Here is a 19966-nt window from a genome sequence, read left to right as displayed (position 1 = left end):
TTAAAACACACTTATCTTCTATAGCTTATGATTGATCTATATTTCATGTTGACGATGTCTGTGTATTACAACATACATTGCAGCCTGGTCATCCTGGAAGGGGGACAACCTCATATGTGGTCCCTTCTCAAGGTTTCCTCATTTTCCTCATGCTCAGGTTTTGAGTTTTTCCTCGTCCTCATGTAGGTTTTAGATCAGGGTATGGTGTAACATACCTGCCAACTACTACGGTTCTGCCGTAATGAGTACGGTTTTCTTGAACCCACTACGGTGTTTCGGTTTCATTACAAAAACTACGGTTTTCCCCTTAAAAAAAAAAAAAAAAAAATCGTAAATAAAGAACGAAAAACATTCCACCGCGAGATCGCGAAGTACCATTTCAAACAAAGGCTATCGGCACTGCCAGTCGTCTGCGCATGCGGGAGGTTTATTTTTAGCTCAATTGGAGCACTGCCATTGTTTAATCGGCAGCGAGAAGGAACCGAGATGTAGGTCACGGTGCTTTGAATAGATCATGGAATCTACCGGAGAAAAAGTGCAGAAAATTGTGAAACCGAAACGAAAATTACAGTGCTTTCGTGAAGAATATTTCAAAGCTTTCCCTGGAGTAATTATCAGATCGAGAAAAGGTGAAAATTACGCGAACTGCACACTGTGTAGACAAGACTTTTCTGTGGGTCATGGAGGAATTAGCGACGTTAAAGACCACGTTGGAACGAAAAAACACAAATCAAATGCCAATGACAGTAATTCCAGCGGCAAAATCTCCACTTTTTTTGTCGCCCCAACCGATTCTTTGGACGTCATAAATGCCGAAGTGTTATTTACTGAAGCGATCATTGAACATGGTGTTCCAATCGCTATGGCCGACCACATGGGACCGCTTTTCAGGAGAATGTTTCCCGATTCTAAGATCGCTAAAAAATATGGTTGTGGGAGAACGAAAACTTCGAACATCGTTCAGTGCCTTGGTGAAGAATCATCACAAAGCATCGTCGATGTCATCAAATCTTCGCCTTTTAGCATGTCTACTGATGGAAGTACAGACTACGACGATGTAAAACTTTATCCAATTTGTGTACGATTCTTCGATAACCAAACAGGAAAAGTTCTGTCAGTGCTTCTTTCGTTGAGAGAATGCAACACGGCATCGACGGGCGAGAACATTTTTAAGATTATCGAAAAAGAAATGAACTCGAACAACATTCCCTGGGATAATTTAGTGTGTTTTGCTGCCGACAACGCCGCTGTTATGCTTGGATCCAAGAAAGGAGTCGCGTCCTTCATCACAGAAAAATCTCCATCGGCATACATCGCAGGTAATTGACTATGCAATTTATTCAAAATTATTATTATTTCATATCGATGTGCCTATTACGAAAACGCTGCAAGCTGATTAATTTATGGTATCAAATATATCACTTGAAAATACAATTTTCCATAGATTCTTTTACAGTACTGATTTCAATTATAATATTGAGATATTTTAATTCAAGTAAAATTTGTCATTTAATTATTTTTATGTGCCCATAGTAATCACCTTGAGATGTGTGTTTGTATAGATGTAATTAATTAGTTATGTTTTACAAAGTAGTTTCAGGAAATGTCATGTTATTTCTTATACTCCTAATTTTTAAATATCAAAACTTCAGATAATGTTTTTAATAAAATATTACTAAAATTACATGATTTAAAGCAAATTACAATCCATCAGCCATAGGTATATGAGGACTTGCATTAACCATTACCACCAACATTACATCTCTTGACATTATGACTACAGTATTAATTTTTACTACACCATGACAACCTTGTTTTTATGCATTTAGATTATGTTCCAGAATTGGGGATATTATCTATTTATCCATGAACATTTACAATTTTTGCAATTAATTTGCAGGTTGTTCCTGCCATCTCATCCACTTGGCTGTTCAGAGAGGGGCGAAGCAATTGCCAGTGAAGCTAGATGATCTGCTTGTGGACGTGTTCTACTACTTGGAGAAGAGCAGCAAACGCAAGCAGGCACTCCGACAGTTCCAAGAAGAGGAAGGTCTACCCAAGGCCAAGATCCTGAAGCATGTGTCAACGAGATGGCTGTCCCTGGAGCATTGCTTGGACCGACTCCTTCAGCAGTGGACGGCTCTCATCAAGTTCTTTGAGGCAGAGGTGGGTCATGAGAAGAAGTCCAGCATGCCATCCAGCAGAGGAAGAAAGAGGCCCTACACTCCTGATGTGAAGAAGTCGGAGGAGAAGAAAAGGAAGCTGGACACGGCCGCTCCTCAGGCAACAGATGAGAAAGCAGACTCCTCCAAGACCTTCGACTTGGCCAGGTACATGTTCAAGGAGAAGGAAGTGGCGGACAAGTCTAAGAAGGTGAAGGAGAAGAAGAAAGAAGATGACACCAAGACCAGCAGCAGCAAAGCCAGCCTTATCCTCACCAAGATGAGTGACAAGAACACTTTGTTGTATGCCCATTTCTTGATGGCAGTCTTGCCAATCTTCAACGAGACCAACACCTTCCTCCAAAAAGATGAACCCTGCGTGCATCTCTTGCACCATGTGCTCTCGACTCAGTTCAGCAAGCTCATCATGTGCTTAATGAAGCCAAAGGTCATCATCGCTGCCAGTGACATCACAAAGGTGAACTTTAAGGACCGGGCCAACCAGAAGGACGACGAGGATCTCTTCATGGGAACCAACTGCAGGGACTATGTGGCTGAACATGCAAAGGAATGTGACCTCACCACTTTCTTTTCCAGTGTCAGGGCATTCTACAGCAGCACATGCAGCTACATGATCAGCGCATTTCCCTTTGGGGATGAAGTTCTGGTGAATGCCCGGATGCTGGATATCAGCTACAGGCAGGACTGCAAGTTCAGCCAGGTGAGATTCTTTGCTGAGAGGTACCCTCACCTCCTGACCAAGGATGACAAGAGGAGTCTGGAAGAGGAGTTCCTCGTATACCAGTGCGATCCACTCACCCCTGCCATCACAGAAGCTGAGCGAGTGGACACAGCGTGGAACGAGCTCTCAAAACTCAAGGACCCAGCCACTGGCAAGGCCAAGTTTGGAGCCCTCTTCAAAGTGGCCAAGTCTGTGTTGGTGATTTATCACAGCAACGCAGACTGTGAACGCATCTTCAGTCATGTCAACAAGAACAAGACGGAGTTCCGGGCAAGTCTATCGACCAAAGTGCTTGGCAGCCTGATGACTAGGAAAATGATGATGACATCATCTGGATACAAGTGCCACAGTGTGACCCATTCGAAAGACCAGTTGAAAAAATCAAAACGATGCACAATGGAAAACAAATAATGCTTAGGCTGTAGCTTGTATAACATGGAGAACATTTGGATATCATTAATTTTGCTAAAGTGAATCAACCCATGCATGTTTATGGCTTTTCAGTCTCTTATTATCTGCTTTTCAGCGGAGAAAAATCTTTTGGCCTCGCATGTTCAATTGACTCTGGTGTGCCTTGCTTCACTTTGAGAAGTGACTGATTCAATGGAGCAGTGACACTTAGAAATGTGCCAGTGAAATTGTTTGCATGATATATATAGATTTAGCCTTTAGTTTGTTTATTGCTTAAATATGTGCTGAAGTCAGTTAAGTGAAATTGGGAATTTCTAAGATGAGAAGTGACTGCCTCAATGGACATACACTTGTATGCAGTGCAGTGACACTTGGAAATGTGCCAGTGAAATGTTTTCTTAGTTAGATAATTAGTTTAATTATTGTTTGCCAAATTTTGTTTTATCTTCAACTGCTTCCAATAGTTAAATTGCATGTAAAATTTAAGTATTAGTCAGTGTTGGGCCTGGTTGTTATTTTATTTATATAAAAACTGATCAAAATCAATTATATAATTATTCACTCACAAATATATTGGAATATCTCAAATAACAAGTTTCCAAACTAACCTGAAAACCAACCCAAGAACCAACACTGAATAATATTACTTCAATGATAAAAAATTAAATGTTTTGTTTCTTATTGTATCAAATATTGAAAAGAAAAGAAAACTATGAGGGTTTTCTATGACTTTGTTATATTAAATACATTGTTGAGCTTTAAAGAACTTTCTTTTGATTATTTCCATCAGTACAGTTTAGGTAAATTGACTGTAAACATGAGGTTGTGATTGTGAAAAAAATGTAAAATTTGTTACTTCTTAGCTGCATTTTAAGCCCTGAAAATGCTAAAAATCCTTTGACTTCAGGGGGGCTTCACCCCCCTGAACCCCCCACCGGACATCGTCCTGGACCTGACCAGGGCCTGCGGCCCCTGGACCCTAGCTACTAGGCTTTTTCACTTTCAAAAGTTGGCAGGTATGGTGTAATAATAGTTTGTAGTCTGTAATAGTCTGTAGTCTGTGCTTTGAGACTTCTGGTGATTAAGGTCTATACAAATAAACATGAATTGACTTGACTTGACAGCCATAGGGGGCTTTTGATGTGTTGCCCCTACAGTATATGCCCTTTAAATATGCCAATTCATACCTGCCACCATTGGATCAACAGGTATTAGTTAGTTTCAGTTTGATGATGATGGAGGCCGGTTCTAATATTCTGGTGAGATTGCAGCCCTCGACGCCCGGTTGAGACCAGAACCACTGGATGCAGGGCGTTGGGGCTATGTTTCTTGGCTGGCCCACCGGCCTGGCGGCTGGCCTGATCAGGACGCTGGCTAAGCAAGGCTTTGTTGCTCCTTGCTCAGAACCTTTTTGGTTGCTTGTTGGACAGGACATGGTCGTTTTCCCTTGCTAGGCACTTGCTCAAACAGAACTGTTGCTTTCTTGCTACTTGAGACTTTATTGTAAGCAAGCTTTTATTGCTCCTGGCTCATCTCTTGCTACCTCAGAACTATGGTCGCTTGTTAAGGTGGACCCTCTTGCACCCTTGCTTGCTCAAACCGAACTGAACTTTAGGTGTGAGCAGTTCTTCCAGCTCACACGACTCTGGCCAGCCTCTGGGTGGGATGGTTTTGGCTAGAAGGGAGGTCATGGGAGTTATCTCAAAGGTAGCAACCCCTGCATGTCCCTTGTTTCCACAGACAGTAGACAGAATCAGACAAATCTTGACTAAAGTGCGAATACATAATACAATTCAATCACTTTATATAATTTAGTTCAACTATTGTATTCAATGCACCTGTTCTGACATTGATTCATTATTTCTTTGACATTGCAAAACAGAATGCTTACCCTTTTGACATCATCAGAGCCCTTTAATTAATTTCCAAATCTTTATTGTGTCAATTCAACATAAAATACAACCAAAAATGTCAACTACTTTAATAAAAATGTTAATGACCTCAAGCCCCATAAGGATTGCATTATATCATCATCGTGATTTTCAACATCCTCATTCCAGAGGTTTGCGTGTTTGTGGCCCCATGCGGGTTTACATAATCCCCAAAGGACAGACAAAAAAAAAGAGCACAAACACAAATTTTAATACGTCGCCACTGCTAATACACGGCAGGCAGAAAATAATCCACAAACATGGACAACGGGCATAGGCGGATAAGTGTGCAATTTCTCTGATGGATGAGTGACAGGCTGCACTGGACCGCTTTACATAAGAGGATTTGGCGCTGGAGCCACCACCGTACTTGCACAAGCTGACCACCAGCCTTTTTTGTACCCTTTTGTCCTTTTCATCAGCTTTTTACGTTTTAGGACACGTGTATTCTGACCTTGCTTCACAAAAGAAGAGATTAAACCTTCCCTTTGTGTTCGGGTTGCCACCAACCCGTTTTGAATTTTGAATGCATATAAAGACCAGATATATTTGTTTATGACATTGAGGCTTCTAGACTTTGTCTGGAATGTTTATTAACAAAATAAACAGGAAAAAAATTAAACCACTGCAGTATAAAATGCTTTAATTGAGATTGTTACAATTGTTTTGTTGGGGTCTGTTTCGACCTAGCTATAAAAACAAGATTATAAAACACGAGATAAAGCCAAAACTGAAATAATAATTGGACTGGGCTCATAGTGTATCAAAAGAAAGTGATATCTCTGCAAAGAAGACACTAAAAGTGTCACTTTTTTGCCACACATGCATCTTAACACATGTTTGCATACACATCCAAGTTCTTGCACACAGAGACTTGAACTCTAATTTGTTATCTATTTGTTTTGGAACAAATAATCGATCGTGGTCCTTTTTAGATGTCCGGTCTTGCAAATTTATATTTTGTTGTACCTTACATTTTATATTGGTATCAAATTTCTCTTGCTTAAAAAATGATTTTTGGCCTTGTTTTTGAAGTAAACATCAATGGGTCGAAAGCTATATTAACACTATCCATCCATTATCTGCATCGCTTATCCTCGGTAGGGTTGCGGGGGTGCTGGAGCCCATCCCAGCTGTACTCGGGCAGTGGGCAGGGGACACCCTAAACTGGTTGCCAGCCAGTCGCAGGACAAACAGAGAGTGACAAATCACTCACTCATTCACACCTAGGGACAATTTGAAACGGCCAATTAACCATGCATGTTTTGGAATGTGGGAGGAAACCGGAGTGCCCCGAGGAAACCCACGCAAGCATGGGGAGAACATGCAAACTCCACACAGGAAAGTTTGATCCCATTACCTCATACCTGTGCCGCACACGTGCTAAAAACAAAAAAGACATAAAAATATTCAGCGGCTGTGTTGTAATATACCTAGTCATGTAACAAAAGAAACTTTTATATATTTGTATAACTCATTTCATGTTCATTTTAACTGTTTTTAAAATCAAATTGGTATACTGACAAAGAAAAGGTCCAGAGAGATGTGGAAAAAAAGTGATGATAGATTATTGCTTTTACTGCATTTTACAGCTCATTTAAGACACAGGTTGCCACTGACCTTCTGAAATAGGGGGTAATACCTGAAAACTAACACAAGGGGAGTGTTAAGATCATAAAAAAGGGAACATTTCATGCAATAAATGTTTGTCATAAAACTTTATAATCAGGGGTCAACAAACGTCTAGAGTCGCGAGCCTCATTGGTTTGGCCGGAGAGGAAAAGAAATTGCGAATTTTTAATATGTCCATAGTTTTAAATCCAATACCCCTGCACTGGATGAGGAAAACAGACAACAAAAGTTAATCAATTTTTTTTCTTTTTGCATATACCCGCACAAGTTGTGTTTTATTGCCTATTTTTTTGATCAAGGGACAATTTCATCCAAATGGTTTTGAAACAAACACATAATTATATTCATTTACAAATAAAAACATTATCTAAGAGTAGTAGCAAACTAATATCTCACTTTTAAGCTCTAAATTTGATCATTTGTATTGAAAAACTCAATGCAATTGGGTTACTTCAGAAGTGTTTTATTGCATGCTTTGGCGACATCTGGTAGACATACCAAAAACTGTGGTTTGACTAGAAGTGACTCTTTATTTTCCTGATGCTTTTCGCATCATCGTCTCATGGGCAGGACTAAATCTGTTGGCAGGCTTGATACAGCCCACGGGTCATAGTTTGCCAACTCCTACTAGAAATAGATACAAAACATTGGCTTGTTAGTGTTTTCTTTTGTTTAATTTTAAGTACAGTAGTCCCTCACAGCATCTCCATTTATTTTTTGTGGTTTGACTGCTTTGCGGATTTTCATCATTCATTTTGTTCTCTATTCTGATTGGCGAAGCGAAGCTTTACCTTTTTTTTCATTAATACAGCAAATTGTCAAGAAACTTGCAAACTCGGGTGCTAGCAAATGTTAGCATTATCTATGGCAAACATTACAGCAACAGCTGAAACCATATTTTCTCTACTGTAAGACTATAAAAGACAATAAAAACCAAAAATGTTGCCCCTAATTTTACTTTTACTTAAGAGGTTTTGGGTCTAGTCTAGTTTCAGGGGTTTTTGTTGACAATTTTTTTTTGTTGAAAAAAAGAACACTTGTTAAAGTATGATATTTTCCAGACTATAAGGTGCACCTAAAATTTGCCAGAAATTCAGAAGTGCGCCTTATATTCTGGAAAATAGTTTAAATAAATTATGCCCTAGTTTTCACTTTGACGGTTCTTATTGTCAAGAAACTTTTGTTAGCTTGGTTAATAGCAAATAGCATTGAACATTAAAGGGACAGTGTGTATTCTTTGACCACTACATTTTGCTGTAGTGTATTGCATGGTGCAACCAAAAACAAGTGCTGGCAGCACACGGAAAAATAAAAACTACAAAGACTCATAGTGACAGAACTACACTGTAGTGTCATTGATATCACACTGAACTAAACCACCAAAGAAGGACTGTGACCAAAGGGGAAGTTTAATTGAAGCTTTAATTTTTTCCCGGATGTTGAAAACTGCAAAAGTACACTACAATGCATTAAGACCATGGGACAATAGGTTTACGAAAATAAGGTGCATAAACTTTGCATCCGTCGTAACTATTACCAGATATAGTTGTATAGACATCATGTAAAAATTTTCTGAAATTTACGCCATTGCCCTGTTATTCCTTAAAAATGGATGTGGATGTATTGGACATGCAACCAGCCTGTCAGCCATTATCTGGTTCTCAGTTTATGCTGAGCTAGCGGAACCGGGCGTGTCGGGAGAAACTGGGATATAATATTCTCTTGCTACGCTTTTCAACTTAAAGCTCATATAAACACAAAATATTTATTTTAGAACACTCCCTAATGAACTTACATCCGTTTTAAACACAGTAAATTATTTATTATAGAAAAACTGTTGCCGCAACCTTTTCATATTTTTGGGGGATGGGGGGCGCTACCTGTAGCAGCAAGATGTCCAACAATTGTGTCGGCTTCCTCTGGGTGTGGCTATGGTTATGTGAAATAAATACAAATTTCTTGACCTAAAAGTATTTTTCAAAATGCATGTTTATACGATTGTTCATATGCACTGTTTACATCATTGTCACTGTCGACCAATCACATTTCTGTTCTAATATTTCCGCACCCTTAAAGGCGGATATGCTTTTGTAACCTAGGAGATGTGATAAAAAGAAAGTGCCCATGGGAGGGCCTTTAGAATGGGTGGGACTTTCTTATCTGAAGGCTACTAAAGGTGCAAATTATCAATAACCAGGGTTCGTCCCTGTCATGTCCAGCATGGTCGCCATGACAACCAGCTGGTCTCGCCCCTTGACACCGGCTGTAGCAGATTGTCTTGATTGCGTGTGTGATTCTTAAGGGCGGGTTTTGGGACTGCCGGTTGCTGGATCATTGCATTGTTCTGTTTTGCTCTGTTCTGTTCTGTTCTGTTTGATTCAAGGAAGACCTGTCATGCCCGTTTGTCTGAGTTAGTACCTTTAAGCCCGTTTTGTGAGTATTACCTAGTCTGAGTTTCTGATTGCCTGTAAGCCTGTTTTGGTTTTGGTTTTTGTCCCTGCGTGTTGGACAACTTTTTTTTTCTAAATAAAAGTAACTGATCGTTACGCAATTGAGTTCACACTTCCTGCCTCCCGGTCCGGTTCCGTGACAGTACCCTTTTCCCAGAACCTTATTCAGGTACTCTTCAAGGACTTACAAATCCAATTTTCCAATTTCTTCCGTACCATTGAAAGAAGAAATATGGTGTGAATCATGTATTTTGCAGTCACAAATATATCTGCAATTTAGATATGGGATTTTTAATCTTGGGTGTTATCAAGACATATGATTTCTTATATCTTGAGTAAATTGCAAATAAACTGTTTATGTTTTTAAAACAGATTCCTCCCCATATACAGTTGGTGTTGGGTAAAAATAATAGCTTACATTTTAGTTGCAGGAAGTTCAATTACAAGTACAATTTACCACTGTAATACACTTCCTTAATTTTTTGCATACCCATAATAAATGTCCATAATTGATACATAATCCTAGCACAAATACACATTTCATAAGTCTTTGTTTAGGTCTCACATCCACCTGTCCTCTTGGGTGCAACCCGTAGGTGAAGATGATGCTTCATACGTCAATGCTGTACAAACTAATGCCAGCTGCTTTTAATCACGAGGGAAGAAAAAAATGCTGGGGCAAACCAAAGCCACCAGAGAGCAGTGTCAGCATTATTCTAAGCAGACTTGTTGAGAAACAAATTCAAACATTTACAAGCATTTCACCCAGAAACTTTTTGAATCCTAAAAACACAAAATCAAGCGCTTTCAAGGATTTCAAGCCCCTGTATGAATCATGAGCAACACTTTGTGGTTTGTTGCCACACTGTGTAATCTTCTTTTAAAAGCAGTATCTTGTAGATAAACATTAGCATAAGGTTAGGTTCTCTGAAACATGTCAAATATTACGAGGGCCCTTTGGGGAAATAATTCACATAGTGCACGTAAGAAAGTATGATAATGAGTGTGAGAGCAAATGTGAATGATTTCCTAAACGGCCCCCTTCATACAATTTGTTCAGTTCATGGTCCGTTCTTGATGGCCCCACACAAAGCCAGTCCGCAGTGAGGCTGACAGCTCAACCTTTTTCCAACTTTTCTCCATCCCATAAATTGATGGGCTGGAATATGTAGTTCATGGGGGTTGCAGTAGTTGTAGTCCTAGTTTTGCAAAAGAGCTGAGTATAGCAAATCCCTGGAAGAAAGGTAAAACATAATAACAATTAAAAAAGGGATATTTGTTATGTTGTTACCTCCTGTAGTGTACAGTGCCTTACAAAAGTATTGTGCAGTGTTTCTTTTACACAAAACGTAACGCTTTGGATTCATCACAAAAAGATTCATTTTGGTCTCATTTGACCAGAGCTCCTTGCTCCACTTCCTATTTGTGTCTCCCATGTGAATTGTTGCAAATGCCAAATGGGCCTTTATATGGTATTATTTCAGAGAGGGATTTCTTCTTCCCACTCTTCCATAAAGGGCAGATTTATGCAGAGTACGACTCATAGTTGTCTTATGCAGAGCTTGTCCCACGTCAGCTGTGTATGCCTGCAGGTCATCCAATGTGATCCTGGACCTCTTAGTTGCTTCCCTGACTAGTTTTCTAATTTGTTTGGGTTGAAGGTTTAGAAGGACGGCCTAAGTTCGGTAGGTTTGCAGTAGTTTTATGCTCTCCCCTGTTTAAATATTATTGCTGGTACAGTGCTTCAGGGGAGGTGTAGATGTTTTGAAATATTTTTGTACCCCATTCCTGTTTTCAACTTTTTCACAACTTTATCTCGTATCTACCTGGTGTGTTCTTTGGTCTTCATATTGCTGTCTGTTCTTCATTGTCTGCTTTCACAGACATCTGGGCCCATCACAGAGCAGGTGCATTAATATCAAATACAGGTTCACTCTTTATGTGTGATTGTTAGTCATTTAGGTCAACATTGGATGATCCAGAAGTCATCAGGTAACTTTAGTAGTGAGTTGGCTAAGGCGAGAGAACAAGGGAGCAATATTGACCTTTTATTTATTATATAATGTTGAAATAATTTGGTTCCACGATTGTGTCTCACATGTTGTTAATTCTTAGGAAATATTTTCAGATTTTTTGATTGAAGTTTGAAGGCTGAAATAGGGCAAAATATCAAAAAGTCCTTGGGGGGCCAATACTTTTGTTAGGCACAGTATATTTATGGACTACCTGAACACCAACTAGGTACAAGTTGACCTCTGACATGTGTCAGTACAGCTCATGATAAATGTTTTCTTTTCCATGTTTGGACTCCACTCAACATGCTGCTAATCGATCCTTTCTTAGAGAATCTAGTTTTTTCGAATCTGCCTCTTAGGGATACTGTTGCTATAATACCAGCACCTGCAAATATAAGACCAGGGTCCCCAATCAATAAAGGGTGGACTGTTTTCTCCAATGGGAGGACTTATATCAGGAGTCTCAAGCTCATTTTAGCTCTGGAGCCACATGAAAGAAAACAATTCTCATGGGGCCAGACTTATAATTAAATGGCATAAGAAGTGCGCCTTAGTCGGAGGGCAGGGGTCATTTCGGAGGCTTACAATTAAATCATTAATGTTTTTCCCCTCAATATTTTTTTCTTTTATTACTTCTTAATCCCTCGAAGTATTTGTCAACTGTGTATTTGAGTATTAAAAAAAACAACAATTGAATTTATCTCCACTACAGTTTATTTAACTTAAACTCTCTGAGGCTGGAAAGTGACACAAATAGCATACAAACTCTAACTTGAAGATGAATAATAATTATTTAAAAGTTGTTCTCCTTTTTTGAATGAAAATACGTAAAAATGGAAACTTGGCTGTTAGATTTTATATCTATTATTGAAAGGACCTAAAGTGTCTTTAAACTTCTTTAAACAGGTGCAATTTAAAAAAAAAAAAATCTATTTTTGTATTGCCTTAAACAGTACGTCCTTGGCTTTTATCCATCCATCTATTATCCTGAGTAGGGTCGCGGGGGTGCTGGAGCCCATCCCAGCTATCTCTGGGTAGTGGGCAGGTTGCGAGCCAGTTGCAGGGCACACGGCTTCAGAAAACCATTCATTCATACTAAAGGACAATTTGGAGGCACCCACCAACCTGCCATTCATGTTTTTGGAATAGAGGAGGAAACCGGAGTCCTCGGAGGAAACCCACGCAGGCATGGGGAGAACATGCAAATTTCTCATAGGATGTCTGATTGCTGGTCTGATTGCTAACCCCTCGGTCGCCCTGCCGCCCCCTTTGACGTCAAATTATATTGTGGTGGGTTTCCCCAATGTTTTCTAGTTAATTCATGATAGTCGGCAAATACAGCTACAACGGGTGCTTAGTGGGTGGTGCCTGGCTTTGACGACATGTAGTGGACATTTTTATGACTGCAGGTTGTTGTTTGACTCATTTGTGCATCTTTCGGCATTATCTTGGACACCTTGTTGGTGATGTGTCCTACGGGAAATGGCCCAGTGGATGGAGTTTCCAGCTGAGCTGGAAATTGGATCTTGAGAGGGAAGTAGTGGTTTCCTTTTTTGAATGCGATAAAAGCCGCATGGATTAAGCCTAACTAAATACTAGGATGGGGTGATGATTTAAGATCATGAGGTACATGATCTTTTAATCGTCTCTTTATCATTATTCTATCATTATTATCCATCTTGGGCAGCACGGCGGCACAGTGGTTAGCGTGTGTGCAGCACAGTTCTGAGGTCATGAAATCGAACCTCCTGTTTGAAGTTTGCATGTTCTCCCCGTGCTTGTGTGGGTTTCCTCCGGGCCTTCCGGTTTCCTCCCACAGTCCAAAAACATGCATGTCAGTTTAATTAGCCGGTTCAAATTGTCCCTAGGTGTGAATGAGCGAGCGAGTCGTCTGTCCCTGTGTGCCCTGTGACTGGCTGGCAATCGGTTCAGGGTGTCCCCTGCCCACTGCCCAAAGACAACTGAGATGGGCTCCAGCACCCCGAGACCATACTGAGGATAAGCGCTGCAGATAATGGATGGATGGATGGATATTATACATCTTCTGCGCCGCTTATCCTCACTCGGGTCGCGAGGTATTATGATTATTGTTATTGTTATTAGTATTAATAAGGACCATTCTATTGTGTTCAGGATCCAACAATAAGACATTATTTGTTCAATTAATTTATTTTAGTATGAGTTTATTTTCAGTTTTCAAATTATTAGGGCCCAAGCAGTGAATTTGTTGTTAATCAGATTATTATTATTATTAGTGATGAATTAAAATGGAGTATGAGAACAATGAGTAGAAAAAGAGTGGTTTCGTTCAATTTGGGAGTTTATGGTAATCTCCATGCACATTTGATACAAATTTGCACGTTTCCACTATTCAAATAAAACTTTTTCAGAAGGCATAGTTGGACTAAAATTTGTGTGTGTGTGTGTTTATTATTTCACTCATTTTACAACAACTTCCTCAGGTTACTCAACCTCAGGCAGTGGGCAGCGGACCCCTGGAATGTTGGGCAGTCAGTGGCAGGTCACACAAAGACAGACAACCAGATACATGCACACCTAAGTACTTTCCCCAATCAACCTGCCATGCAGGTTTCTGAAATGGTGGAGGCCCAAAAAGGCACAAAGAAAACATGAAAATTCAATACAGGGAGTTCAGTAGCTGGACTCGAACCCAGTAACTTTGAACAGTGAGAAGAACGTGCTGACCCAGTTGTGGGTAACTTGGTTGTAGAGGGCAGCATGTCCTGCATGTTTTTGGTGTTTTCTCTTATTCAACTCAGGTGATTACAATCACCAGATTCGTTAACAAGCTCCTACCAACTTGCTAACATGCTGAAAAATAGTAATCAACACAGCCCGGAAGATCATTGGCTGGTCTCTGCCCAGTCTAGACGACATTTCTGGCTTGCTATACCGTAGCAGAGCCATTAACTTTATAAAAATCAATTGTTAGGTTATTTCTTTTTTTTGTTACTGCTAAATATTATTGCTGGAAACTGTGAAAACATATACCTTGCGAACCTTTTGGGGATTTTTTGGCACTATTGTCAAGATTTTTCTCATTCACAAACATTGCACTATTATCATAACTTCGGCCAGCCTCTAAGTACTACATTGTAAATATTCTTTGACTATTTTTCCAGACAATCTTTCATCCTTTTTCTCTTAAAAGACTTTATTACATCTTTATCCCAGTATAAACTTGTTGCCAACAATGTTTCACAACGTTGATATTGGGACAATAAAGACAATTCAATTAAATTATTTGTATCAACTGAGTTGAGAGACGTCCAAAAGCATGCAGGACAAATGTCTCTCAAGGACTAAGTTACACACTTTGTGCTTACCAGTAGGCCACCATGCTGCCGACGCCTGTTTTCTATTATTATTATTCAAAATAAATACAAATGAGACAGCATTGCGGTTGAATGTTTAGGGTGTAGGTCTCACAGGGTTCAAAGCCAGCTACCGGTCTCTTCGTGCAGAGTTTGCATGTTCTCCCGTGCTGTGCCTGGCACTCCGGTTTCCTCCCACATTCCGAAAACATGTGCGGAAGGTAGAATTGGGGGTTGCAAATTGTCCCTAGGTATGAGTGAGCGCTGTATGTCTCTAATATCTCTATGTACCCTGCAAATGGCTGGCAACCAGTTCAGGGTATCCCCCTGCCCACTGCCCAAAAAGGGCTGCATTGGCTCTCGCACCCACACGACCATCGGCAGTGCAGATGATGGATGAATGAATATAAATGATAATTGTTAGACATTAACAAATTGGTCTGAAAATCATGTTTAAAATTGTGAAAATGGTGATCGTATACATATATATTTGTCACGTTGCACAACACTTCATCCAACAAACTTCATTATATACAAATAAGTTGTAACTAGAGTGTCAATGATGAATGACGTTGTCGACAAAAATCGATTATAGAAATAGTCCACTGTTAATTCCATTGTCAATTACTGTCGCCAGACATGTTTTTCCAACAGAGTTACATGATTATAATCTCTGTTAAGATTTGCCCATGCTTGCATGTTCTCTGTCTGGAACGGTAACATACAGAAATGACGGGGTCAACACCGTACCAAAACTTTTAAAGGTTTGGAGCATTTTAGCCTGGATACAGCAGATAAAAAGACTACAGTACTTGCGAAGTCGGCGGAGCAGACCTTGCATATCAAGGCAGTACCTTGGTGATCCATGAACATTTATAGAGAAAGCACGTAACACAGTTGAACGAAACAGAGACTCGTTTTGGAAGGATTCAAGTAACATTCAAGCCAATATGGTTTTCATGAGATGAATGGTGCATTTTATTCGCGTATCTGTCTGTCCCTAAAAATAGACAGTGGTTTATCCATGGATGTATGTCTCTACTGACTGAGCACTATGCCTAATTGGTTTTAGATAGGGCCTTTTTATTTAATTTTTGTACAAATCCACAATGTGTTCAATAAAAAATGTTTTTCATTGTACTGATTTTTCTCGTGTTTATTATCGATTACCACATGATTACATCAACTTCACGCTACATTTAAGAAAAATTAAAAATGATCCGATTAGTCCACTAGTCCTTTCAAGAGTCCTAGTTGTTGTAGAGTACGAAGACTAAAACCACAATCCACAGACCTGTTTTCAAACCGCTGTTTAAGAGTGTTGTCTTCTGTAGTGTCATCCGCCGCAAACTGAGCAGTCACAAACAATCGGCAGGACAAAGGATGCGTCTCCAGTAGCTCACACCAGGGTGCTCCTCTTCTCTTGATCTCGTCTCAGGTCGGGCGTTTGCGGCTCTGCAGTGTGGTTGGGCTCGTAGCGGGCAGAGGTGGGCGAGTTCTGCATGACCACCAAACGGATGGGCGACTGGCTGGGAGCCGGCGGAGCATTGTCAGGTGCGTACTCCTTGGTGGGGTCCTTCCCCCGGCAGTCGTAGAGAATGCAAGAGATGAGGAAGACCAAAAGGAGGATGACATAACTGGCCACCAAGATGATTAAGTTGAGTGTGACCGGGTCAATTTCCAGGTAGAATTCCATGAAACCCATGCTGATGCTTCATAGCGCAACCCGAGGGTCCTGGGGCCATAGACGGGGTGCCCGAGGGGCTGGCAGAGATGGAATGAAGAGTAATGAAACGAGGCTGCGACAGCCGGCCGGGCTGGACGGGAATTAATCCGACCTCGGATGTCAGTGACCAACGGTTAAAGCTGCTCACATTTAATAACTTAAGCCACGTTCGGACCCTTGCTGCCAGTCAGTCAGAGTGACGTATTCAAAAACGACGTTCTACTGTAATTTATAGGAAGGATTTGTATTCTGAATTATTTTTATGACGTGGGATCGTTTTATAGTAAAATTTTTCCTCACATTTTGCAACCTCAGCTAATTGCTCACCTTGTTAATGATTGCAATTACCTTACTTAGTGATAATAAACCTTACAAATATAACGGGGCACCTATTTGCTCGCAGCAAGACAGACCAATTTGTGCAAACAAGTTCATTGTATTTACTGATAAAACAATACAAAATTTATTTAGCATCTTCCTTAGTTCTTTTCAACTAGGAGTGTAACTATGAGACAAGAGGGAAGATCAGCTGGTACAAGTTTACAGGTGGGAAGTGACGGTTTGACTGCCCCTCTCTCATTGGCATCGAGTTGTAAAAACACAGGATATAGGTTGTCACCTCAAATACAGCAAAGTCATATATTGTGATGTGAAGTCTTGGGTCTCGGTTTTGGCTGGAGAACGTAGATGCTATGCAAAACCCCGGGCCGCTCTCCTCCACGTTATATCCCACAACCTGTATCACTTGATTTTGAGTAGAATCATCCAAAAATATGCAGGGCATGCGGCTTTTGAGGACTGGGTACCCACCACTGCCCTGTACAAATAAATGTGACCTGACTTATTATGATTACAATTCCTCAAAACGAGACCTTGTTTTGGTCTAAATTGGGTATTGGTGCATGGTAGTTTTCTTGTTACATACGTGTTAGCACTGGATAATGGGAATATTTCTCATTGTACCAGTGACGCGGGCCGACGTGGGGGAAAAATATTCTACTATTCATTATCTTTGTTTTTCACTATACAGTGAAAATTTAACTTATTTAAAGAATTGACTTTTTGTACTAAGCAACTTTGAAGTCAACACAGAATCCCTGGAAAAATGCAAATTATTATCTTTTCAATGCTTAATATAAAATTTGAAATTGTTTCAACAATTTACAATTTAACTTTTAACCAATTTAGACTGAAACATAACAGAAGCCCTGAATAACCCACCCAAAAATATCAATTAGAATGATTAAAATTTACCTCCTTTTCCTACTTTTTGTCCCCCGTATTATACTCTCTCTCTAGATAGAGAGACAGCATATTGCATATCGATCAATCATGTGTGCCTTCAATAAAAAAAGCGAGAGAGTAGAAAAAAAACTTGCCTCCAAGGGAGCCAGCTCCTGATTGAATTGAATGACGGGGGCCGGCTCCCCACCAAAGAGCTGGCTCACAGAGTCATGACATTAACAATTAACACATCAATAGAAACCAGTATGTATAAACAGGGCTGTAAGTACAAAAATCTGCAGTAGTCACATATACAGTGGCTTGCGAAACTATTTGGCCCCCTTGAACTCTGTGACCTTTTGCCACATTTCAGAATTCAAACATCAAGATATGAAACTGTTATTTCTTGTGAAGGATCAACAATAAGTGGGACACACTTTATTGGACATCTTAAACCTGTTTAACAAATAAAAAACGAAAGTGTGGCTGTGCAAAATTATTCAGCCCCTTTACTTTCAGTGCAGCAAACTCTGTCCAGAAGTTCAGTGACTGATTCAATGTTGATCTAAATGACTTACGATGATAAATGGATTCCACCTGTGTGTAATCAAGTCTCTGTATAAATGCACCTGCACTGTGATAGTCTCAGAGGTCTGTCTAAAGCGCAAAGAGCATCATGAAGAACGAGGAACTCACCAGGCAGGTCCGAGATACTGTTGTGGAGAAGTTTAAAGCTGGATTTGGATACAAAAAGATTTCCAAAGCTGGAACCAAATACAGGACCATTCTGGAAGAAAACCTGATGGAGTCCGCAAAAGATCTGAGACTGGGTCGGAGATTTGTCTTCCAACAAGACAATGATCCAAAACATAAAGCAAAAGCTGCAATGGAATGGTTCACCAAAAAACATATCAAGGTGTTAGAATGGCCAAGTCAAAGTCCAGACCTCATCCAATTGAGAATCTGTAGAAAGAACTGAAAACTGCTGTTCACAAACGCTTTCCATCCAACCTCACTGAGCTCGAGCTGTTCTGCAAGGAGGAATGGTCAAAAACATCAGTTTCTCGATGTGCAAAACTGATAGAGACAAACCCCGAGCAACTAACAGCTGTAATCGCAGCAAAAGGTGGCGCTACAAAGTATTAACTCAATGGGGCTGAATCATTTTGCACTCACTTTTTCATTTTTTATTTGTTAAAAAAGTTTAAAATATCCAATAAAGTGTGTTCCAGTTCACGATTGTGTCCCACTTTTTGTTAATGCTTCACAAGAAATTACAGTTTTATATCTTTATTTTTGATGTCTGAAATGTGGCAAAATATTACAATGTTCAAGGGGGCCAAATAGTTTCGCAAGCCACTTTAGCTTACAGATACGTAATATTTGAGCTAGGCTAAAAATTCAGTGCAGCTAAAATGAGGACTAATATCTGTAGATGATATCAAAGTCGTAATATTGGGTGGAAAAATAGTTGTGAATAACACTCTTACCGTATGACACAGAAACCTCCTCAGACTCTGCCTCTATGCCTCAAGTGACACTGGCTGAATGAAGGAAGAGTGGGGGCAAAAGCAGTGCTAGAAATGAAATGGACTGAACCATTTCAAGGCAGTGGAGTATTTTTCACATTTTGCTTGGTATCTTGTTTTTAAATCTAGTGTTTTTCATCATGTTAAAGCCTATCCTGTCCTGTATTAGGGAAAACAGATTTTTAAAAATGCTATCATTTTAAGCCAAAACAGGCTTGTTATGCCCATGTCGCAAATAATAGACTCTTTTAAAGGGAATGTTACTATTTGAAATAATTTTGATTTGTTTTTTAAAACACGTGGATGTAAAAGCTGCACAATATTTGCATTCATTCGTTCACTTATTCATTCATCCACTCACCTATTCATCCATTATCCATTATTAATTCCTCATACATTCATCCATCCATTCATCCATAATTCAATCTATTCCTTCCTCCATTCCTTAACCCCTTCACTTATTCCTTCGTTTATCCCTTCATTCAACCCTTCATTCAACTCTTCATTTATCCATTCATTCATTCCTTTATCCATTCCTTTCTTCCTCTCTTCCTTCCTCCATCCCTCCCTTTCTTCGTTTACTTCCATCATCTTTCTTCCTTTTTTTACTTGCTTCCTTCCATACTTCTTTTCTTCCTTTCTTACTATCTTCCTTTCTTTCATACTTTTCTTTCTTTCTTACTATCTTCCTTCCTTCCTTCATCCCTACATTCATTTTGCGATTCATCTCTTCATCCCTTCAACACTCGTTTCTTCCTACATCCATTCCCTCTTTCATGTCTTCCTTCCTTCTTTCCTTCCTTCCTTCC

The 19966-nt window shown here is 39.8% G+C and overlaps 2 protein-coding genes across 2 annotated transcripts; one reads left to right on the top strand and one right to left on the bottom strand.

Moving 5' to 3' along the window:
* Positions 1 to 233: 233 nt before the first annotated feature.
* Positions 234 to 4081, top strand: LOC148347035 (uncharacterized). The gene is made up of 2 exons (XM_088323905.1): positions 234 to 1319; positions 1901 to 4081. Exons 1-2 carry the CDS (start codon positions 515 to 517, stop codon positions 3313 to 3315), a joined length of 2220 nt encoding a protein of 739 aa, XP_088180031.1. The 5' UTR covers positions 234 to 514; the 3' UTR covers positions 3316 to 4081.
* Positions 4082 to 8282: 4201 nt separating this feature from the next.
* On the bottom strand, positions 8283 to 16585 carry smim36 (small integral membrane protein 36). Its single transcript, XM_088323872.1, has 2 exons — positions 15973 to 16585; positions 8283 to 10561 (listed from the first exon to the last, which is right to left on the bottom strand). Exon 1 carries the CDS (start codon positions 16381 to 16383, stop codon positions 16078 to 16080), a length of 306 nt encoding a protein of 101 aa, XP_088179998.1. The 5' UTR covers positions 16384 to 16585; the 3' UTR covers positions 8283 to 10561; positions 15973 to 16077.
* Positions 16586 to 19966: the final 3381 nt, after the last annotated feature.

Source organism: Urocampus carinirostris, chromosome 19 (assembly GCF_059441175.1).
Source record: "Urocampus carinirostris isolate Australia breed hairy pipefish chromosome 19, RoL_Ucar_1.0, whole genome shotgun sequence".
In the NCBI taxonomy this organism is placed as follows: Eukaryota; Metazoa; Chordata; class Actinopteri; order Syngnathiformes; family Syngnathidae; genus Urocampus; species Urocampus carinirostris.
The sequence above is the reverse complement of the archived record's forward strand: the minus strand, read 5'-3'. Positions and strand labels throughout refer to the sequence as shown.